The sequence below is a fragment of the Thalassophryne amazonica genome, chromosome 12 (assembly GCF_902500255.1).
Source record: "Thalassophryne amazonica chromosome 12, fThaAma1.1, whole genome shotgun sequence".
NCBI lineage: Eukaryota > Metazoa > Chordata > Actinopteri > Batrachoidiformes > Batrachoididae > Thalassophryne > Thalassophryne amazonica.
The window spans coordinates 65,127,590-65,152,382 of NC_047114.1; the positions used below are offsets into that span (position 1 = coordinate 65,127,590).

At 41.4% G+C, this 24,793-nt stretch overlaps 1 protein-coding gene across 1 annotated transcript; it reads left to right on the forward strand.

Annotated features, from left to right (window-relative positions):
• Positions 1-405: 405 nt before the first annotated feature.
• capn10 (calpain 10) lies at positions 406-23,488 on the forward strand. The gene is made up of 14 exons (XM_034183315.1): positions 406-604; positions 11,821-12,053; positions 12,815-12,946; positions 13,122-13,318; positions 13,454-13,683; positions 13,775-13,916; positions 15,027-15,193; positions 15,272-15,528; positions 15,609-15,811; positions 17,859-18,114; positions 19,005-19,198; positions 19,325-19,370; positions 22,501-22,546; positions 22,754-23,488. Exons 2-13 carry the CDS (start codon positions 11,910-11,912, stop codon positions 22,528-22,530), a joined length of 1,998 nt encoding a protein of 665 aa, XP_034039206.1. The 5' UTR covers positions 406-604; positions 11,821-11,909; the 3' UTR covers positions 22,531-22,546; positions 22,754-23,488.
• The last annotated feature ends 1,305 nt before the right edge of the window (positions 23,489-24,793 follow it).

Sequence of the window (24,793 nt, forward strand, 5' to 3'; positions counted from 1 at the left end):
CAATCAGTAAATCAAAATCTCTCAGATTATGTCTGGAATTTAATATTTTTTTCTCTTTCCTCTCTGTTTTTCCAGCAACTTGAAGAGCATCAGCACCCATGAGGGCATGTGGCGAATACATAAAACGTGCAGCCATGATGAATTTTATTATTACATTTTTTTTTTAATTTAAACACAATGCTGTCTGGATTCTTGAGTCTGTTTTGGAGTCTGAAGTTTTTAAGTTTTCAGAAGTAAAATGTTCACGAAAGAAAGAAAGAATGAATTCTCAATTCCTGCAGTGACCATATTATTCCCTGAACAGACGATAGGGGGCAGTGCAGCAACAAACACAGGAAGGATTCAGTCTGAATGAGCAGGTTGTTGTCAGTCATAGCGGAAGTGACTCTTCGTGCTTTTTATTTAACAAGGTCATGTCTGCCTTTAAATTAGTAGAAAAATGAATATGTCATGCTTGTTGCTAACAGGCTTTTACGGGCTAATTTTGGTTCCAGCCGCGAAACGTCACAACATTTATTCACTCGTATAAGACGTTTGTGTATATGAAGCTAACAGGACGTAGCGGTTAGCTGCTATACTAAGAATGAAGAGCAATGAAACCTGGGTAAGAATTCAAAATGCACCTGTTATCTTTTTAAATCCCCTTTTTAAACGATTCCAGAAATATTTATGGAATTTTTGTGTGATGTCTGTCTTGTGTGTGTGACATGTGGATGCAGCAATTACTCACATTTATGTATCAATCCAGCTGCACTGACTATTAAAAAAATTAATAAACACTGATCGGAGACATGTTCCTTCCCATCAAATGTGTGAATTTTGTTTCTAGTTTGACATTTTCGGAGAGTTGTTTTCTACGTTGAGACTAGTGTACCCTTTTCACAACGTAGTTATTTAATAATCAGTTTGATTATTGAAGATTCTTTAATTATGCTTTAATCTGTTAAACACTTAATGAAAAATAGACCAGTCTAAGAAACTAGTGAAATATTTCTATCACACTTGAAAAGTGGAGCTCTTTTAAATAATCCATCTGATCCAAAACACTTTAATGTCATATAGTTAATGGGGAAAAAAGACCAGTTTCAGAAAATAGTGAAAAATGTTCAAAAGTACAAGAGGCAAAGCTTCTAACATTTACCTTCTGTGGGTAAATGTAGTTGTTTTCAGAGAATAAGGTGATATCTTTCGAACACCCAGTGTGGAGACTTTTCATATTGTTCAGTGAGCTTTTTTCCTATTTTTTAAACACTCCTTTTTAACTGTGATGTTATTAAATGAACGATACTGCAGCCGTAACCCTAAATCTTGGGGCTATACTACAGCAGCCACTGTAAATGATGTTCTGTGGCTCTGTCCTCGTTACTAACTCCTTGTTAGTATGGGTGGCAAGTATCCCTGCCTGTCATTGTATGAGACCAGGGTTCGATGCTCTGACAGGGAGAACATGAGTTTTAGTTTTTTTTCACTCCCTTCATATCAACCACCATTTCCTGTTTTAGTTATTCTTTCAGTTGATGTATTTCTGTAAGATTTGGATTATTTGGGCTGTTAGGGTTAGGGTGTCATGTGGCCGCTGTAATAATAACCTACCAGCAATACTTGCAGTTACCGTAGCAATATCCATGGCATGTAAAATTTTGCAAAATAGGTCACAATAAAAAAATAGAAAGGATAGCATGTAAGTACAATCTATAGTAAACCAACCACAAAGCTGTTATTAACATTTTTTTTTTAGTCTTTTGTTGGCTGGAATAATTATGTGGGGTGTATGTTTAACCTCTGCGTGTGTAAGTTATTGTACGCTCTCGCTGCACCCCTCGGGTATGCGACCTCATAATCTCCAGCATGGGAGGCAGGCTTCTAACCAGGAGACTAAAACCCATGGGCCCTAGCATCCTTTTCTTGGCCTAGCATCTTTTTCGCTTTGCAAAGTATAAAGTTTTAACTTGCACTTAGATGTCGAGACGAACTGTGTTAGCTGACAATGGTTTTCTGAAGTGTTCCTCAGCCCATGCGGTAAGATCCTTTATGATGTGGGTTTTAATGTGTGCCGCCTGAGGGATCGAAGGTCACGGGTATTCAATGTTGGTTTTCGGCCTTGCCGCTTATGTGTAGAAAGTTCTCCAGATTCTCTGAATCTTCTGATTATATTATGGACTGTAGATGATGGAATCCCTAAATTCCTTGCAATTGAACGTTGAGAAACCTTGTTCTTAAACTGTTGGACAATTTTTTTCACGCAGTTGTTCACAAAGTGGCGATCCTTGCCTCATCTTTGCTTGTGAATGGCTAAACCTTTTGGGGATGCTCCTTTTATACCCGATCATGACACACACCTGTTTCCAACTAGGTGTTCTTGGAGCATTCATCAACTTTCCCAGTCTTTTGTTGCCCCGTCCCAACTTTTTGAAATGTGTTGCAGGCATCCATTTCAAAATGAGCAAATATTTACACAAAACAATAAAGTTTATCAGTTTGAACATTAAATACGAGGTCTGTGAGAAAAGTAATGGACCTTTTTATTTTTTTCAAAAACAATATGGATTTGATTCATATATTTTTATGTCAGCCAAGCTTGAACCTTCGTGCGCATGCGTGAGTTTTTCCACGCCTGTCGGTTGCGTCATTCGCCTGTGGGCAGGCTTTGAGTGAGCACTGGTCCACCCCTCTCGTCGTTGTTTCATTGCGAGGAAATGACGGAATGATTTGGGCTTTTTTTTCCATCAGAATTTTTTCAGAAACTGTTAGAGACAGGCAGCTGGAAACCATTCGAAAAATTTATCTGGCTTTCGGTGAAAATTTTACGGGCTTCACAGAGAATAAGGAGTGTTACTGCAGCTTTAAGATGGCCCACAATGGCGCTCGGCGCGCCGCGCTCCGAGCCACCAACGAGAGGCAGAAACCACCACATCATTTCTAAACGGATGGCTGTGTCGAGCCGGGACCGTCGTGTGCAATTTCTCTGGTTATCACAAGAGCTGGACATCAGCCATTTTCCAGCAGATTTCACTTTTAACAAGAGATTTTGTCATGGAAAGCCACGCGGAGGCTTCGCGCGTCACGACCGATTCGCTGATGAAGCGAGACAAAGGAACACCTCTGTTTCGGAGTGCCAGGGGACAAGTTGGGACATGCCCAGCTCTCCACAATTTCTCTTATACTCACTCGACTGGTAAGCACTGAAAGCCGAGATAGACATGTCTCAGCTTGTCCTCTAACAAAACAAACATCTCTAACATCCGAAACGGAGGTGTTCCTTTGTCTCGCTTCATCAGCGAGTCAGTCGTGACGTGCGAAGCCTCCGCGCGGCTTTCCATGAGAAAATCTCTTGTTAACAGTGAAATCTGCCGGAAAATGGCTGATGTCCAGCTCTTGTGATAACCAGAGAAATTGCACACGATGGTCCCGGCTCCACACAGCCATCCGTTTAGAAATGATGTGGTGGTTTCTGCCTCTCGATGGCGGCTCGGAGCGCGGTGCGCCGAGCGCCATTGTGGGCCGTCTTTAAAGCTGTAGTAACACTCCTTATTCTCTGTGAAGCCCGTAAAATTTTCACCGAAAGCCAGATAAATTTTTTGAATGGTTTCCAGCTGCCTGTCGGTAACAGTTTATGAAAAGATTCTGATGGAAAAAAAGCCAAAATCATTCCGCAATTTCCTCGCAATGAAACGACGACGAGAGGGGTGGACCAGTGCTCACTCAAAGCCTGCCCACAGGCAAATGACGCAACCGACAGGTGTGGAAAAACTCATGCATGCGCACGAAGGTTCAAGCTTGGCTGACGTAAAAACATATGAATCAAATCCATATAGTTTTTGAAAAAAATAAAAAGGTCTGTTACTTTTCTCACAGACCTCGTATCTTGTCTGTGGTGTATTCAATTGAATATAGGTTGAAGAGGATTTGCAAATCATTGTATTCTGTTTTTATTTTACATAACGTCCCAACTTCATTGGAATTGGGGTTGTGCATACCACATTGCAGTTTCTACTTTGATATACAGATACGGTGCATTTGGAAAGTATTCACAGTGCTTCACTTTTTCTACAGTGAAGCATGGTGGTGGTAGCATCATGCTTGATGTTTTTCAGTGGCAGGAACTGGGAGACTAGTCAGGATTGAGAGAGATAAATGCAACAGTGTACAGAGACATCCTGGTTAAAAACCTGCTCCAGAGCGCTCTTGACCTCAGACTGGGGTGACAGTTCATCTTTCAGCAGGACAGTGACCCTAAGCCCACAGCCAAGATATCAAAGGAGTGCCTTCAGGACAACTCTGTGAATGTCCTTGAGTGGCCCAGCCAGAGACCAGACCTGAGTCTGATTGAACATCTCTCGGGAGATCTGAAAATGGCTGTGAACTGACGCTCCCCATCCAACCTGATGGAGCTTGAGAGGTGCTGCAAAGAGAAAAAACTGCCCAAAAATAGGTGCTCCAAGCTTGTGGTATCATATTCATGAAGACTTAAGGCTGTAATTGCACCTTTCGCAGCAATTACAGCCCTGACAGTACTGAACAAAAGGTGTGTACTTATGTACATGTGATTTCTCAGTTTTTTTTAATTTATTTTAATAAATTTCAAAAAATAAAAAACTTTTCATGTTGTCATTATGGGGTGTCATGAGTAGAATTTTGAGGGGAAAAAAATTATTTACTCCATTTTGGAATAACACTGTAAAATAACAAAAAATGGAAAAATTGAAGCAGAAGCTCTGTGAATATTTTCCAGATGCACTGTGTGGGTAAAGGTATTCCTGGGATTTATGCATTACATCTGCCCCCCATGACCTATATGATCTACCTGAGAGAAAGTGTACATGATTCATTTATACTATGGCAGTTCACTTGATCATTTGTGTGTGTGTGTGTGTGTGTGTGTGTGTGTGTGTGTGTGTGTGTGTGTGTGTGTGTGTGTGTGTGTGTGTGTGTGTGTGTTTGTTTGTATGTGGTATACGAGGTATCTTATAAAACTAACCGGCAGTTTTATAAAAAAAAAAAAAAACTATATGGATTTGAATGACATGCGATTACACCAATCATGCTTGAACCCTCGTGCGCATGCGTGAGTTTTTTCACGCGTGTCGGTGACGTCATTTCCCTGTGGGCAGGCCTTGAGTGAGATGTGGTCCCGCCCTCTCGGCTGAATTTCTTTGTTTCACACGCTGCTCCAGACCGCGTGCGTTGCTTTACCAAAATTTTTTCTCGACCTGTGAGGAATATCCGAGTGGATACTATTCGAGAAATTAAGCTGGTTTTTGGTGAAACGTTTAACGGCTGATGAGAGATTATGGGGTGTTTCTGTTGGTGTAAGGACTTCCCACAGAGCAGGACGTCCTGCAGCGCTTCCAGGCGCCGTTGTCGGCCTGTTTCGACCTGAAAACATCCCAATTTAAGGCTTAATTCACCCAGGACGTCGTGAGAGAACAGAGAAGATTCAGAAGAGGCCGGCATGAGGACATTCCACTGTTTAAGGACATTTTTTAATGAAAGACGTGCGCGCAAATTCGCCGAGTTGTTTCCGTGATGACTCGGCAAATCTGTGTGCGCCGCGACAGGAAAAACACCTCCGTGTTGAAAACCATTTGTAAAATTCAGGCGGCTTTTGATGGCTTTCAACAAGTGAGTAACAGAAATTGTTTAACAGCTTGGGCATGTTCCAACTTGCCCGTTAAGGTTTCCAACGGAGGTGTTTTTCCTGTCGCAACCCCCCGCGGTCGGGTCCGGCCCGACATGCGACTCTGCCCGCACGTTCTTTCATTACAAAATGTCCGTTAACAATGGATGGAATGTCCGAATAATCTCCTCATGCCGACTTCTTCTGAAAGTTCTTTGTTCTCTGACGACTTCCTGGGTCAACAGAGCCTGAAATGTGGAAGTTTTCAACTTGAAACAGCGAAACGCTGCCGCCTCAAAGTGCAGATCGCTGTCAGGCGCCGTGGGCCGTCCTTACGGCGACACTACCAGACCAAAATCTCTCAGCAGCCGTTAAAATTTTTACCGAAAACCAGCTGAATTTATCGAATGGTGTCCACTCAGTTGTGCCTTACAGTTTTGAAAAAATTTTGATCAAACAAAGCAGCAGTCTCTGAGCCATTCCTAAACAATGAAAAAAATCGACGAGAGGGTGGGCGACTCCTCACTCAAAGACTGCCCACAGGCGAATGACGTAACCGACAGGCGTGAAAAAACTCTTGCATGCCCACGAGGGTTCAAGCATGTCTGATGTAATCACACGTGATTCAAATCCATATGGTTTTTGAAAAAAATAATAAGGTCGGATACTTTTCTAATAGACCTCGTGTGTGTATATATATATATATATATATATATATATATATATATATATATATATAGTATATATATTAGAGCCCAACCGATATCATCGGCCGATATAAGCCCTTTTCAAAGTACTCACTATCTGCCGAAATTTTGCCGATAGAACGCCGATAATTTCTCATAAACAGAACAGTTACTGAAATAATGTTTGTGTCTGCAATGTAAAATGTCCTTGCACCATTTGCCCTGTAGATGGAGCTCTGACTCCATTCAACTGAGAGCTGCTTACACCCCTGCTTAAATGTGTTCATCACCGGCGCCCGTAGTTCGCCGTTACACTGCACTGATTGGCTGATAAAAGCTTACAAGTAAGTTTATAAGGATGTTGTTTGTAATAACTTTGCGATTACATTCACCCCACATTTCTCCCGTTTCATTTCAACTCAGTTTGATTAACTCAGTTTATGTAGTAATGTGTCAAATGTGCTTCATTGTGTCAGTCACGCTTTTTATTAAGCCCACGTTGTGTAGACCTTATTTCTAGCATGTAAAACCTTTGTTTACTGCTAAGAGGTTGAAACATTCAGATTCACTATCGGCTGATTTATCGGTTATCGGCAAATAAGCCGATTTATCGGTTATCTGCATTTTTTTTTTCATCCAAATATCATTATGGGCATCGCCTCAAAAAATCCATATCGGTTAGGCTCTAGTGTGTGTGTGTGTGTGTGTGTGTGTGTGTGTATATGTATGTATATGTATATATATGTATGTGTGTGTGTGTGTGTGTGTGTGTGTGTATATGTATATATATGTGTGTGTGTGTGTGTGTGTGTGTGTGTCTACACACAAACATTTCAATCAATCAATCAATCAATCAATCAATTTTTTTTTTATATAGTGCCAAATCACAACAAACAGTTGCCCCAAGGCGCTTTATATTGTAAGGCAAGGCCATACAATAATTATGTAAAACCCCAACGGTCAAAACGACCCCCTGTGAGCAAGCACTTGGCTACAGTGGGAAGGAAAAACTCCCTTTTAACAGGAAGAAACCTCCAGCAGAACCAGGCTCAGGGAGGGGCAGTCTTCTGCTGGGACTGGTTGGGGCTGAGGGAGAGAACCAGGAAAAAGACATGCTGTGGAGGGGAGCAGAGATCGATCACTAATGATTAAATGCAGAGTGGTGCATACAGAGCAAAAAGAGAAAGAAACAGTGCATCATGGGAACCCCCCAGCAGTCTACGTCTATAGCAGCATAACTAAGGGATGGTTCAGGGTCACCTGATCCAGCCCTAACTATAAGCTTTAGCAAAAAGGAAAGTTTTAAGCCTAATCTTAAAAGTAGAGAGGGTGTCTGTCTCCCTGATCTGAATTGGGAGCTGGTTCCACAGGAGAGGAGCCTGAAAGCTGAAGGCTCTGCCTCCCATTCTACTCTTACAAACCCTAGGAACTACAAGTAGCCTGCAGTCTGAGAGCGAAGCGCTCTATGGGTGATATGGTACTACGAGGTCCCTAAGATAAGATGGGACCTGATTATTCAAAACCTTATAAGTAAGAAGAAGAATTTTAAATTCTATTCTAGAATTAACAGGAAGCCAATGAAGAGAGGCCAATATGGGTGAGATATGCTCTCTCCTTCTAGTCCCCGTCAGCACTCTAGCTGCAGCATTTTGAATTAACTGAAGGCTTTTAGGGAACTTTTAGGACAACCTGATAATAATGAATTACAATAGTCCAGCCTAGAGGAAATAAATGCATGAATTAGTTTTTCAGCATCACTCTGAGACAAGACCTTTCTGATTTTAGAGATATTGCGTAAATGCAAAAAAGCAAGTCCTACATATTTGTTTAATATGCGCTTTGAATGACATATCCTGATCAAAATGACTCCAAGATTTTCTCACAGTATTACTAGAGGTCAGGGTAATGCAATCCAGAGTAAGGATCTGGTTAGACACCATGTTTCTAGATTTGTGGGGCCAAGAACAATAACTTCAGTTTTATCTGAGTTTAAAAGCAGGAAATTAGAGGTCATCCATGTCTTTATGTCTGTAAGACAATCCTGCAGTTTAGCTAATTGGTGTGTGTCCTCTGGCTTCATGGATAGATAAAGCTGGGTATCATCTGCGTAACAATGAAAATTTAAGCAATACCGTCTAATAATACTGCCTAAGGGAAGCATATATAAAGTGAATAAAATTGGTCCTAGCACAGAACCTTGTGGAACTCCATAATTAACTTTAGTCTGTGAAGAAGATTCCCCATTTACATGAACAAATTGTAATCTATTAGACAAATATGATTCAAACCACCGCAGCGCAGTGCCTTTAATACCTATGGCATGCTCTAATCTCTGTAATAAAATTTTATGGTCAACAGTATCAAAAGCAGCACTGAGGTCTAACAGAACAAGCACAGAGATGAGTCCACTGTCCGAGGCCATAAGAAGATCATTTGTAACCTTCACTAATGCTGTTTCTGTACTATGATGAATTCTAAAACCTGACTGAAACTCTTCAAATAGACCATTCCTCTGCAGATGATCAGTTAGCTGTTTTACAACTACCCTTTCAAGAATTTTTGAGAGAAAAGGAAGGTGGAGATTGGCCTATAATTAGCTAAGATAGCTGGGTCAAGTGATGGCTTTTTAAGTAATGGTTTAATTACTGCCACCTTAAAAGCCTGTGGTACATAGCCAACTACAAAGATAGATTGATCATATTTAAGATCGAAGCATTAAATAATGGTAGGGCTTCCTTGAGCAGCCTGGTAGGAATGGGGTCTAATAAACATGTTGATGGTTTGGATGAAGTAACTAATGAAAATAACTCAGACAGAACAATCGGAGAGAAAGAGTCTAACCAAATACCGGCATCACTGAAAGCAGCCAAAGATAACGATACGTCTTTGGGATGGTTATGAGTAATTTTTTCTCTAATAGTTAAAATTTTGTTAGCAAGAAAGTCATGAACTCATTACTAGTTAAAGATAATGGAATACTCAGCTCAATAGAGCTCTGACTCTTTGTCAGCCTGGCTACAGTGCTGAAAAGAAACCTGGGGTTCTTATTTTCTTCAATTAGTGATGAGTAGAAAGATGTCCTAGCTTTACGGAGGGCTTTTTTATAGAGCAACAGACTCTTTTTCCAGGCTAAGTGAAGATCTTCTAAATTAGTGAGACGCCATTTCCTCTCCAACTTACGGGTTATCTGCTTTAAGCTACGAGTTTGAGAGTTATACCATGGAGTCAGACACTTCTGATTTAAAGCTCTCTTTTTCAGAGGAGCTACAGCATCCAAAGTTGTCTTCAATGAGGATGTAAAACTATTGACGAGATACTCTATCTCCCTTACAGAGTTTAGGTAGCTACTCTGCACTGTGTTGTTATATGGCATTAGAGAACATAAAGAAGGAATCATATCCTTAAACCTAGTTACAGCGCTTTCTGAAAGACTTCTAGTGTAATGAAACTTATTCCCTACTGCTGGGTAGTCCATCAGAGTAAATGTAAATGTTATTAAAAAATGATCAGACAGAAGGGAGTTTTCAGGGAATACTGTTAAGTCTTCTATTTCCATACCATAAGTCAGAACAAGATCTAAGATATGATTAAAGTGGTGGGTGGACTCATTTACTTTTTGAGCAAAGCCAATAGAGTCTAATAATAGATTAAATGCAGTGTTGAGGCTGTCATTCTCAGCATCTGTGTGGATGTTAAAATCGCCCACTATAATTATCTTATCTGAGCTAAGCACTAAGTCAGACAAAAGGTCTGAAAATTCACAGAGAAACTCACAGTAACGATCAGGTGGACGATAGATAATAACAAATAAAACTGGTTTTTGGGACTTCCAATTTGGATGGACAAGACTAAGAGACAAGCTTTCAAATGAATTAAGCTCTGTCTGGGTTTTTGATTAATTAATAAGCTGGAATGGAAGATTGCTGCTAATCCACCGCCCCGGCCCGTGCTACGAGCATTCTGACAGTTAGTGTGACTCGGGGGTGTTGACTCATTTAAACTAACATATTCATCCTGCTGTAACCAGGTTTCTGTTAGGCAGAATAAATCAATATGTTGATCAATTATTATATCATTACCAACAGGGACTTAGAAGAGAGAGACCTAATGTTTAATAGACCACATTTAACTGTTTTAGTCTGTGGTGCAGTAGAAGGTGCTATATTATTTTTTCTTTTTGAATTTTTATGCTTAAATAGATTTTTGCTGGTTATTGGTAGTCTGGGAGCAGGCACCGTCTCTACGGGGATGGGGTAATGAGGGGATGGCAGGGGGAGAGAAGCTGCAGAGAGGTGTGTAAGACTACAACTCTGCTTCCTGGTCCCAACCCTGGATAGTCACGGTTTGGAGGATTTAAGAAAATTAGCCAGATTTCTAGAAATGAGAGCTGCTCCATCCAAAGTGGGATGGATGCCGTCTCTCCTAACAAGACCAGGTTTTCCCCAGAAGCTTTGCCAATTATCTATGAAGCCTACCTCATTTTTTGGACACCACTCAGACAGCCAGCAATTCAGGGAGAACATGCAGCTAAACATGTCACTCCCGGTCTGATTGGGGAGGGGCCCAGAGAAAACTACAGAGTCCGACATTGTTTTTGCAAAGTTACACACCGATTTAATGTTAATTTTAGTGACCTCCGATTGGCGTAACCGGGTGTCATTACTGCCGACGTGAATTACAATCTTACCAAATTTACGCTTAGCCTTAACCAGCAGTTTCAAATTTCCTTCAATGTCGCCTGCTCTGGCCCCCGGAAGACAATTGACTATGGTTGCTGGTGTCGCTAACTTCACATTTCTCAAAACAGAGTCGCCAATAACCAGAGTTTGATCCTCGGCGGGTGTGTCGTCGAGTGGGGAAAAACGGTTAGAAATGTGAACGGGTTGGCGGTGTACACGGGGCTTCTGTTTAGGGCTACGCTTCCTCCTCACAGTCACCCAGTCAGCCTGCTTTCCCGGCTGCTCGGGATCTGCCAGAGGGGAACTAACGGCGGCTAAGCTACCTTGGTCCGCACCGACTACAGGGGCCTGGCTAGCTGTAGAATTTTCCACGGTGCGGAGCCGAGTCTCCAATTCGCCCAGCCTGGCCTCCAAAGCTACGAATAAGCTACACTTATTACAAGTACCATTACTGCTAAAGGAGGCCGAGGAATAACTAAACATTTCACACCCAGAGCAGAAAAGTGCGGGAGAGACAGGAGAAGCCGCCATGCTAAATCGGCTAAGAGCTAGTAGCTACGCTAAGCTAGCGGATTCCTAAAAACACGCAAAGTGAATAATGTGTAAATAATTTAGAGGTGATTCAGCAGAATGAGTGCTTTAGTTAAGGCACGTAAAGATTACACTGGGAAACAAATCGTAATCTAGATAACTAGATCAATCTAACTGCGCAGATTAAACAGCTAACAGATACAGAAAAACACCGCTGTGCTCCGGAACAGGAAGTGATACAATACCGCAGTGAGAGCCAACCACCAGTAGAGGCAAGCAAGTTTCATAACCAGGTTATTGTTTTCAGGCATTCCACATGGAGGAAATGTACTTGAAGGAGACTGTCACAGATGGTACAACACATACATTGGACTCAGGCACACAGAAGCAGGAGCAATGAAAGAAGCAAGGCAGGGAGAGAGTGAATGTGACATTCTCTATGAGGACCCGGACTTTCCCCCTGATGACTCATCTCTGTTCTCGGATTGCTCCACACCCATTGCCAGGTTGCAAGGAGCTATCACCTGGCGACGCCCACAGGTTAGTGCCAAGTGGATATGCCACAATTAATTTCTTTGTTCTACTGTCGTGGGTTACATGTTTCTATGTTGTTACAGAGACTATTACTGTAATGAGCTTGCTATAAACCATGCTGAGTGGCATTCTCCATTGCATGCTTTCTGTACTGGGCAGGGATCCATAAAAATGTCTTCTTATTTCACAGTTTCTCCACTCAGCCACAGGGTCTTGGATCTTGGTGGCTTTCCTCACTAATCTCCTTTTGTGAAACCCCTTCAATTAAAGCTAATAACTTACAGTGCAAGCACATGTTGATTGTTTCATTTCAGCTCAAGTGTGGTGGTATACAGAGACAAAATTACAAAAATGACGTCACTGTGTCCAATTGCTTCATGGCCCTGACCCACAAGCCGAGAACTACTATGTCTCCATTAAAATTAAAACATTAAAATGTTATGGCTTTTATTTTAGCCATTGATAATAGCATTTTGTGCTTATTTGTTTCTTCTACAAAATGAAATAGAGTGTAACTTTACTTTTTTGCTTTTATTTTTACATCAGCTTTAATTATGTGAGTGGATATTAAATAGAAATAGCAGAAGGTAAATATTGCAAATTATGATGTCTCAACCAAGTACAGCATCCAAGGGTCAAACTTGAGCATACTTATTTACCTCTAGCATTCTCAGTTACTGAGAGTTTTTAATAAATTGTGCTGGAGTTGTGTGGAATTGTTCTCACAGGATTCCTTGTCACTGTCTCATTTCATATGTCAACTGCAGGACGTTTGCTGCTCACCAGCTTTATTTCCTGACAACATCGACTCGGGTTATGCTAAGCAAGGCTTATTAGGAGACTGCTGGTTTCTCTGTGCGTGCACTGCCTTGCTCAAGAACAAACATTTACTGAACAAGGTAGAGCAACAAATGTGTAACAAACCAATTTTTGCTGCCTGCAGAGGACTGAATTGTGGTTTAACAGCATGTGAACCTATTAAGTAGCTGTAAATAAATATGGTAGCCTTGTGAAATGTGAAGTGTTTTCTTTGCAATGCTTTACTGTGTGGCCTGTGTTTGTGACCCTCTGTAGGTGTTGCCTCCACAGCAACCCCAGTGGGGTGACAGCAGGTACAAGGGATCCTTTCAGTTTCGCTTTTGGCAGCAGGGCCACTGGACAGATGTGACCATCGATGATTTTCTGCCCTGCATTCATTCCACTCTGTGCTTCTCGAGGTGTCACTCTCAGAATGCCTTTTGGGTAGCGCTGTTGGAGAAAGCATATGCCAAGTAAGTAACTTTTCATGAACTTACATTTACTTTCATTTCTTTGATGGTGTTTTTGAAATGCTGAAGCAGTGGTATGTACAGTATAGTGTAAGCAGCACTGTTAATCCATTTTCTTTCTGTGTGTGGCCTCTTTAGACTTCATGGCTCATATGAGCGACTGTGGGCAGGGCAGGTATCCGAGGCCCTGGTGGACTTAACTGGTGGCCTCGCTGAACGCTGGAGCCTGGCAGACTTTGGATCAGAGGAAGAACCTACAGGAGGACAAGACAGTGACTGTGTCAGGAGTAGAAGGTTGGACTTGAACCTTCTGTATCCAGTGAAAGATGAAAGTGTGCTCAGCTGTTCCACTCACAACAGCCCTGGAGGTAAGTCTAAAGAGGCCCCCCCCCCCCCTTTACAGAGATAAATTATTATGATTCTGCACCAGAACTCCCTGTGTCTTCTGGTCTGTTCTAGGTGCCAGTGAGCTGGCTCAGTACCATGCTCTGACTGTCTTGGAGTGGTTGGATGTGAGGACCCTAGCAGGTACCCAGATACGGCTTCTCAGGATCAGAAACCCATGGGGAAGATGCTGCTGGGGAGGGGCCTGGATAGGGAGGTAGGGATATGAGTGGTCAAGCTCATGTTAAAGGGAAAATTTGTTTCACATAGAATAGGGTGTGCAGTCCAGTTTGACACAATACCTTTATTTATTCATTTTCCTGTATGAAGTGCAGTAACCGTTTCAAACTGGTTTCCCATTTTGTTTTTTGTTTTTTTTCCCCAATAAAAATGCATTCATACATGAATTAGAGTAGAAACATTGGTTTTGGCTTTTCTCAGCATGTGTTTGAGATGCAGATTACATTGTATGTCCCCTGAAAATTGAAACATTGATTTTTTTTTAACACTTTCTCCTTCTTTGCAGAGAGGGAGATTTAAATATTCAGTATGATGTGCTAGATAAGAGCAGTACAATCAAAATCATCATTTGGCCTTGTGTGAATGTGTAACTGCATAAGACTGATTTAAATAAATATGTAGTCTTCACGTCCTGTGCCCTGCTGTTTTCTGTATGTGTGTCACTATTTGTTGACAAGCCAAAGGATTTGGAATTGGTAAAGATGATGCTAGAAACCAGAAGAACCATGTTGAAGACCCGCTGATCTGTACACATTTTGTGTGCCAGGCACGCATTTTGACATCAAAGTATGCTGGTCTGATTTGTCATTCAAAACAATACTTAAGAAAAGAAAAGAAAAAAAGTCTATGCTTACCGAAAAGTAACAAAGAATAATAATTTGACCAATCACATCACCATAGCAGTGGTGGGTAATTCCTGTGGAACAACCATTTCTGTCCGTTCTGCGTATTTTATTACAAATGTCTGAGATAATATGTCTCACGGTGTGGTTACAAACGGACCATCTAAACTTACCTAAAATAGATGTCCCCTCCAGCCCAGTCTCATGCTATTTTCTTCATGCTCTTGTCATGAAATGAGTCACATTTTTGTGAAGCATTTTTAAAAATATTTTATTATTTCTAACTGTAACTCCCACAGACACCCCCCCCCCCCGCCATCATGAAAATGTGGCACTTTTTGTGACGGTATCATAAACCAATAGATTAATTTACTTTTTGTGATGCCATCACGAAATGGCGTGAGCTTGGGTTGGTCACCTCATTCATAGTTTAGTTACACTGTGTATTTCTGTCATTTTTGCAGTGGTACAGGATGGAGTTCTGTGGACCCTGTTTGTGCCTTGGATTTACGGTCCAGAATATCTGAGGGCGAGTTTTGGTTGGATGAGACCGAATTCCTCTCCCAATTTGAAGATGTCACATTGGGCTACCCGATCAATGATGAAGGACACCTAAAGAGTATTTATACTGGTAATTTAAAGTTACAGTTGCTGATTGCAGTCTTCTTGGAGCCTGTTTTTCCCGCATGACGCCTCTTCTCCCTGGCAGGGAATCTGCTAACACACACCTGTCAGCTGGCTGGCCGGTGGTTGAAAGGGCACTCCGCTGGCGGTTGCAGAAACAGTAGCAGCTACAGCAGCAACCCGAAGTTCTGGCTGAAAGTGTGTGAGAAAGGTGAAGTGCTGGTTTCCCTGTTACAGCACAGAAAGTGGAGGAACACTGAGAAATGCACACGAACGGCCCCCGAGAACAGAAAGAACACAAAGCACCAGCACTATCATGCCATCGGTCTGCACATGTGGAAGGTTTGTGCCGTCATATAAGGGCATGTCTGTGCGTGTGTGAGATACAAAGGCCATTCGATGTGTATTTGATGTCTCAACAGGTAGAGAAGAAGCGTTTTAATCTGTGCCGAATGGTGAACAAACATCCTTGTACTTCTACTCACTGCCACGCCTATGAGAGGGAGGTGCTTCTTCACGGGCTGCTGGAGCCCGGATACTACCTGCTGATCCCCAGCACCTTCCAGCCAGGAGCTGAGGCCCACTTCCTCATCAGGGTCTTTTCATCCTCTCCCACATCCTTTAGGTACTTATTTTATTAGGGGGAGGGGATTACCTTAATTTTTGTCCGGGTTTGTTTAGGTGGTCAAGGTACGTTTGATCAATGTTGTGCATAAATCTGATGCCATCTGCGTTTGCACTAGGTAACAGTCTGTGTGACTGCTGCTTGTGAGGTTTCCCTGCTCAGACAAAGTGTGTTTGAGGCCAAGATAAAATGCCACTCTGTCTCACTTTTGATAGAAAAATGATGCTCTGAACACAGTCTTTTTGTCGTTTTAAAAGAGCAACACTGTGACAAACACTGTTGTTGGTTATGTTAGCCTTTTTCACCAAAACGGAATGGGTTCTTCAATCAGTAACAATCAGGCTTATTTGACTTGGTGCCATCTAGTAAACCCACCAGTTTTGAGCAGACCCATTGTAATCAGGGATGTCATCAAAGGAGGTTCTTGCTTTGTGTTGAAGAATTATGTCTTTGTTTTTTTGTTTTGTTTTGTTTTTAAATAGAGAACTGATTCAGGTTAAAATGCAGTTTAGTTTTGGTTCAAACACTCCAAAGCCTTCAAAATGAATTGCGTGATCTATAGTCCATGGGCCAAGCAGGTTTTCAGTACCGCCTAAGGTGATGAAACAAATCCTGCCTCAGTGTACCATGGCCTACACAAAAATGTATTACAGTCATCCCAGAAGCATGTTAGATTTATACAAAAACACAGCAGTTTTAGAGGGTTTCCGCCATGTTGGATAAGCAGCCAGAGAGAGACCAGCCAGTGACATCACGGTACCTCTCTGCTCTGATTGGCTGTCACCATGTCCTTCCCAGAATCCGTCAAGCAAGTCTGGGGAAGCCCGAATGTGATCTATGAGATCAGTGTCATAGACTGTATTGGTCTCTACCTTCGCTGCTGTAAGTAGTTCAAGGTTGTCTGTTCTTCTGAAAAGTTACCCTTCAGGGGTAAAAAAAAAATTGTCAGCCCTGAAGGGTACCCCTTATACGTTTTTTTTTTTTGTTTTTTTTTTTTTTTTCTCTCGACAACATGAATTTTGATTGTATTGGTAATGTCATATTATGAATCCCCTATTTAACAGCTAGTAAGTAAAATAATAGTGGGGCCAAATAAAATTATTTTTATGCTTTAAATCTTAAAAAAAAGCTTAGTGGCCCTATTCTTTTAAAATCTTAAAAGAATTATGACTAATCCTAATTTTATCCTTTTTTCAGGAATTAATTGGGAGCTGTAGCAAATACTACTCTTTCTTTTGCATTTTTATAAATTTTAACTTACACATTTAACACTTCCATGAGAAGGTTCATATCAGCATCAAAATGCCGACGTAAAAGTAAGCCCCTTCGGCTGCTCCCTTGTTTGCACTCAGGGTCGCCACAGCAAATTCGAGGTGGATCTGCATGTTGAATTGGCACAAGTTTTACACCAGATTCCCTTCCTGACGCAGTTCCATATTACAAGCAGAAATATGGCAGGGGTGAGATTTGAACTAAGAACCTTCTGCACTGAAACCAAGTGAAGTAAATGTGTATAAATACCCGTTAAGTTAGTCAATAGTGACATCTCCTGGTCAATTTGCACAATTGTACAACAATTGTAAATTATGTTTTTAAAGGGAAATGGGTCTGAAACTCAGATTTTTTTTTTTAGCTACTGGCCAGATATTATTCCCTGCCAGTCCATAGGCCAGGATGTGGTGTGTAGATAGAATCACAATTTGTCAATCAGTGCATGCATACATCAACAACACTATGACCACATGGCAAGAAGTTGTGAAATATGGTGCACTTATTTGGGACAGATCCTGTGATTCTATTCAGTGAGTTCCATGGTTGCACCTCCAGCGCTCTAACACCACCAATGGGTCAAATATGGAAGTGTGGTCACGCATGCAGTGTTTGAACCATATGCCCGATATTCCAAATCAGTTATTGTTGAATTCTGTGCATCAGACCACTTACTCAAGAGACCGTGAAGTGATGCAGCTTGGTGCCACAGCTGCGTAAATGTAATTTATTTTTCTGCTTTAACTGGTCAGAATTAATGAATTACTTCTTTCCTCAGTGCACTTAAAAGTCCAGCACCTTCACTGCCAGTAACAACCAACGGAGAGTGGGAAACCACTTACTTCAGAGGCACGTGGGAAGTGGGAAGGACAGCAGGAGGAAGTAGGAACTTTGTCTCTCACTGGCAGAACCCGTGCTTCAATTTTACATTGTGTGATGAGCCAGCAATAACCTCAGGAGTAAATGTCAGGATTACCCTGCACCAGAGCCGCCCTGACTCTGATCTGTATCCTATTGGTTTTCACATTTACAAGGTCAGTCACACTTTCAAAGGAGAGCCCCTGTTGGCTTTACTGCCATTCATTTTATAACACAACTGATAATTTTTTTTTTTTACACGTTTTTCAAATATTTATAAATAAATTTAATTTTAAAACTCGTACCTTAAATTGTTTTGCCATGGGCTCTATAAAATATGATGTGTCAGAATATTAGTCATATCTGTGTGACAAAGTGTTATGAAGAGGGGAAAAAAGTTTGATCAGCATGTAAATCACATCTTTTTGGAAATTGGTGCTACCACTTTATTTAATAAGAAGGCCCATCAGAAAAATAATTTATGTTCAATCAACTTGGCAATTACCTGGGCATGGAGCTATAACAGGTGTTCACGTTTAATTTGTAATTTCTAAATAATCTCACACGGGCCAGTCAGAGACAGCCAAGGGGCCGGATCTGGCCTGGGGGCCATACAATGCCCAGGTCTGCAGTAGGGGCTCGTTCTCTAAGACGCAACTCTTCCTCCTCCCTCAAGCACTCAGCATTCAGTTATGATGCATGTAGATGATGTCATTTTTTGGCATAAATGATGAGTGTATTTCTGACATACAAGTCATATCGAAATAGTCGCAGGACCAACCCCAAGCAAGTGTAAAAAAAAACAAAACAAAAAAAAAACAAGCACGATCTTTAAATTGGACAGTAGAAATGCTGTGGTATTTAACAAATAACATGAAAATGTGACAATAACATTTGCCAGCGAGAAGTTTGTAATTCAGAAAAGAAACATTATTTCTGAGGGTGACTAACTGAAGATTGTGCACACAACTAGACAAAGATGCATTGGCACACACAACCACAGATTTCATTTTTACTATGCTGGATTGTCTTGTAATTACCAATGTCCACTTTTGACTGTATCCAGGTCCCAGAAGGGCAGACTGAGTTAGCATTACCCAGGAGTGAAGATCCTGTGGCCAGCTGTGTCCCACACTGCCACACCCAGAATGTCAGCCTGACCTGTTCTCTTACTCCTGGACTTTACACCATAGTGCCCTCCACGTATCACCCCGACTGTTCAGGCAGCTTCACTCTCACCCTGGCTCACCAATTATACAGGTTTCTGTCCTATTTATAAGTCTTATAACCAAATTGTTATTATGCTGTAATAACCCACAATTGAGTTACTTTTTTAAGTTGTTGTCTGAAATTATTATTGTGTGTGTGTGTGTGTATATCTTCAAGGAAAGTGGTGAAAAGTCAGGAGAGTCTGGGGAGAGTAATTCAAGAGGTCAGTTAATGGAAATAACACTTTTGTATGATGCATTTTTTATTTAAATTTTTTTTTTTACTGCTGTTTTTACTCATAATAAGTACAACCCCAATTCCAATGAAGTTGGGACGTTGTGTAAAATGTAAATAAAAACAGAATACAATGATTTGCAAATCCTCTTCAACCTATATTCAATTGAATACACCACAAAGACAAGATAGTTAATGTTCAAACCGATAGACTTTGTTGTTTTTGTGCAAATATTTGCTCATTTTGAAATGGATGCCTACAACACGTTTCAAAAAAGTTGGGACGGGGAAACAAAAGACTGGCAAAGTTGATGAATGCTCAAAGAACACCTAATTGGAAACAGGTGAGTGTCATAATTGGGTATAAAAGGAGCATCCCCAAAAGACTCAGCCGTTCACAATCAAAGATGGGGTGAGGATCACCACTTTGTGAACAACTGTTCCAACAGTTTAAGAACAATGCTTCTCAACATTCAATCGCAAGGAATTTAGGGATTCCATCATCTACAGTCCATAATATAATCAGAAGATTCAGAGAATCTGGAGAACTTTCTACACGTAAACTACAAGGCTGAAAACCAACATTGAATGCCCGTGACCTTCAATCCCTCAGGTGGCACTGCATTAAAAACCAACATCATTGTGTAAAGGATCTTACTGCGTGGGCTCAGGAACACTTCAGAAATCCATTGTCAGTTAACACAGTTCATCGCTACATCTACAAGTGCAAGTTAAAACTCTACCATGCAAAGCGAAAGCCACACATCAACAACATCCAGAAATGCCGCCACCTTCTGTGGGCCTGAGCTCATTTGAAATTGACAGATGCAGAGTGGAAAAGTGTTCTGTGGTCTGATGAGTCCATGTTTCAAATTGTTTTTAGAAATCGTGGACGTCATGTCCTCCGGACAAAAGAGGAAAAAGACCATCCAGATTGTTACCAGTGCAAAGTTCAAAAGCTATCATCTGTGATGGTATGGGGGTGTGTAAGCTGCCCATGGCATGGGCAGCTTACACATCTGTGATGGCACCAACAATTCTGAAAGGTAGATCCAGATTTTGGAGCAACGTATGCTGCCATCCAAGCAACGTCTTTTTCAGGGACATCCCTGCTTATTTCAGCAAGACAATGCCAAGCCACATTCTGCATGTGTTACAACAGCATGGCTTCGTAATAAAAGAGTGCGGGTACTAGACTGGCCTGCCTGCAGTCCAGACCTGTGCCCATTGAAAATGTGTGGCACATTATGAAGTGCAAAATACGACAATGGAGACTCCGGACTGTTGAACAACTGAAGTCGAACATCAAGCAAGAATGGAAAAGAATTCCACCTACAAAGCAAATTAGTGTCCTCAGTTCCCAAACGCTTATTGAGTGTTGTTAGAAGGAAAGGTGATGTAACACAATGGTAAATATACCACTGTCCCAGCTTTTTTGAAACGTGTTGCAGGCATCCATTTCAAAATGAGCAAATATTTGCATAAAAACAATAAAGTTTATCAGTTTGAACATTAAATATCTTGTCTTTGTGGTGTATTCAAATGAATATAGGTTGAAGAGGATTTGCAAATCATTGTATCCTGCTTTTACTTACATTTTGCACAATGTCCCAACTTCATTGGAATTTGGGTTGTACAAAAATGAACCGTCTAAAACGTTACCATGACTCTCTTATACTAGAAATTGAAGTAGTCTAATACAGTATCAAACTGTTTTATGTTGGAAAAAAATCTGTTGAATTGCCTATAAGCACATAAAGTAGGTAAGTAGAATCGATATAAAATTCAATTAATTAATTAAAAAATGCCTTTGCTGTAGAATATCTTGTAGTAGTAGTAGTAGTTATTGTTGTTGTAACATCCTCTGACTATACAGGCTGAACCCCTCTTGATATTTTTGTCTTCAGATGGAAAATATTGGCAGTTGCCTGAAGTCCTCCTGAGGTGTCATTTGGAACAAAGAATTCAGCTGCTCATATTTTGTATCCATATATTTAAATAGGCTGAGAATATCAGTCTGTTTTACAGAAGCTTAGCTGACTACTCGATACACATGAAAGATGAAGTAACCTGAGAGAGGACACAGACCCTCACCTAACTGGTTGCAAAACGGAGGCATTCCAGAAAAAAGTGACACAATTGTTGTGGATGAGCAAAATGTAGAGTTATTCTGTTTGAAGATAAGCTATGATTCCACCAAGGATTGAACTTGCATTACCCAACAGAGTCCAGAGTCCCAGGGTGTTAACCACCTCACTTCAGAAACAGTTGGTCAGAGCAGGATATGACAGCATTAAGTGGGAGGAAAAGTGAAGTTAACATCATTCTGCTGTTCCACTTGTCACGTGGTTTGCAGGAAGTAGGGGCCGGTGGGACAATAAGTCATTACCAATGTGATTAGTGTGTCACAATATGAGCAGGAGCATTGCTGTCAGCACCGAGACAAATCAGGCCAATGACAACTCCCACCAGGACATTGACAAAATAATGTCAAATATCCATTAGTTTGGAAATCTATAATCGTTTTGGCATATCTGGAGCACTGCGACTGCAATGATCAAAGCTATAGTTTGTCTCTCTGTTCTGCAGAGCTCTACATACGAAACAAAAAAGAAAGCACCATGAAAATACTTTTACAGCTGTAACTGGCTACAAAGTCATTTTCACAGGAGGAAATCGGTGAACAGTCACTGAAATGCGGTCAGACTGTGATTCTGTTGTGTGAACTGGTGAACCTTAGTACTACAGATGCTTTAAGCTTTAAGGACCGTTAATTCAGCACAGCCTTGGATATGTTTAAAGTAAAACTGTAAAAATCTTTGATGCCTGAAGGTTTTCACCCAGATTTGATACTTTCAAGGAGACATGAAAATGAAAATATTCCAGGTTAAATTTTTGCTCAAATAAATTAATTATTAAAGGAGTCATATAGTGCAAATCCAGTAGTACCGTGACATAACGTCACCCTCCAAAAAGTGAAAAATAGCATAATGTTAATTTTAGGTCATATCACCCACCCCTAGAGGGAGGTGTGGTTAGCTCCCAGGCTTGTAAAAAATGTTACCAGTCAGTGGCAGCACCACGTAATCCCTCTCCTTTGGGTTGTCTCTGAATTGCAGGTCTCTCACATCTCCATGATGCAAAGCTAGCTGAGGCTCTTCCTGCTCTACTAATACCAGCTAACCTCCCACCAACACTGAAAGAAGCAGTTCTTCCTTCCACCTTCACCAGGGTCTATGTGTGCATTTCTCTACTGTATGTGCTCCACTAGCGGTTGTGATGGCACAAAGCGGATTTAGGGAGAGTGTGTGTTCTGGGACTTTTGGAAACCCCTTTATCCTGAACCGCTGAGATTTTGGGCTGATAGACAGTCACACACTTGGCGGCGATTATAACATCAGAGGTTGCCAGTGGGTTGGACTGGTAATGAAGTATGACGGGACTGGCCGGTGTAAACAAACAGGCCATTGAAGAAGGCCGCCGCTGCTCTTGTACATTCACTTGCTGGTGCTCTGGTCGGCCCAGAACAAAGGGGCCTCTCATGAAGATCCTCACAGAAGCAAAGCGATAAAGTGACAAGAGGATGGTCTCCAACAGGCGAGCCAGCCAAACCTCCACACAGCATACTGTGCCAGAGTTTTCCTTCCTTCTGCCAAAGTCATCTTCTGACCTGCTCCGGCAAAAGAGGTTGGCAGATGTTTTCTCAGATCTTCATGCCCAAAACCTGCCCAAAATTTTTAACCCTAAAACCAGTGTGCTTGACTCTGTCCTCAGTCCACAGCTCAGTTTTTATTATGTCAGTATTGGTCCCACAGCTCTGCTTGGACCTGAACAGACGCGCTGTTTGAAGTTGCTGCGAGAACAAGCTGAGGGATGAAAGGGATGAAACAAGGGAAGCGGCACATCAGAGGAGGCTAGTTCATATGATGAAGTTGCCAGCCCTATTTGTGCTTGGATTGTGTGTGTGTGCGTGCGTGCATACGCGTGTGCACGCGCCTGTCTGTTTGTCACCATGTCCAGGCAAAAAGATTTTGCTGAGTCACACGGTTTCTGATTGCTGCTTCAGCTGAGCCACTGTTAAAGACTTGAAAAGCTGTTCTTAACTTTTTAGTGTGGTACTTATGTGTATTTATTATCCCTCACCACTTAGTGGAAAAGGTTGACACCTGTCCATGTCTTTATTGGTGCATCCAGAAACTAGAAGCCAAGCTACAGTGTAAACCGATGAAAAGAATTAGATCTCTGTAACTTAACAGATTTCGTATCTGAGTAGTGCCCTCACGGATTTGAATAACAAGTTTGTTCACACATTTTTGACAGCACGCAGTAAGGTCTTATTGTGAAAGTGTGAGGCCTTGTTCACACAGAGGCGCGTATAGTGTTATACGAGATCTGTTCAGTATCGGGATGGGTATTGATAAGATTTTATCTATATCGATACCATTATTGATTCCGCTTATCGAGCCGATTCCTTATTGATTCCCTTATCGATACCTCTTGTGAATTTTCTGTGTACTAAAAGTAGGCTTTACAGGTTTTCTGTGTCAATAACATTTTATTGAGTCTTAAAATAAATAAATATGAAATTGGTCACTGGATCCTTAAACTCTGGACATTATAAAATCTACATGGTAGATCCTTGATCTCTGGACATAAATAGAAACAAAATCTGTAGTTTTTGTCAAAAGCATTTCCTTTCAGACATTATTGGCATGAATGTCTTTCCATACATCTGAGCTGAGCTCTTGCAGCCGCTGCGCTGCACGTCAGGCTGTAATTCATAAAGAATGCAGGACGTCTCATTTTGGGATGAAAAAAGCGTTTTAGTCAATTGTAGTTTATTGTTTGTATTACAGAGTTTGGAAAGAGTTGTCATTTAAAGCGGCAGTTCATTTTGAAGTTATTAATGCCCACCGGACTCTGTCTCAGCAGAGAGCTGCGCAGCGTTTAGAGCTGTGACAACGGAAGATGATTCTGGTTTCTTGAGTGCAATAAGAATCCCAGTTAGTGACTTTAATCCACACAAAAGTGACTCACGATTGACATATTTTAATGGCTTTGAGAGGGGTTAAGAAGCGGACTTGTCGCTTCTGAAGAGGAGCAAATCAAAGAACCAACAAGCCAGTGGATCGAAACATTGCTTCATTGGTTCACACTTCAAAGTGGAGTCGCAGTGCAGAAGCGGTTGATTACAGACCCGCTGCAGGGTGGAGAAATTAACATTTTCCTGACAAACACCCTCAAAAACAATGGCCGCTCTGAAGGACCGATAAGGGAAGCGTTAAGCAAAAAGAGTATTGATATTGGTGGATCGAATCATTTCTTAACGATACCCGAAAAGATCTGGTTCTCGATACCCAACCCTAGTTCACTATGATACGGTTGATGTAAAATCAGCAAATACAACACAGA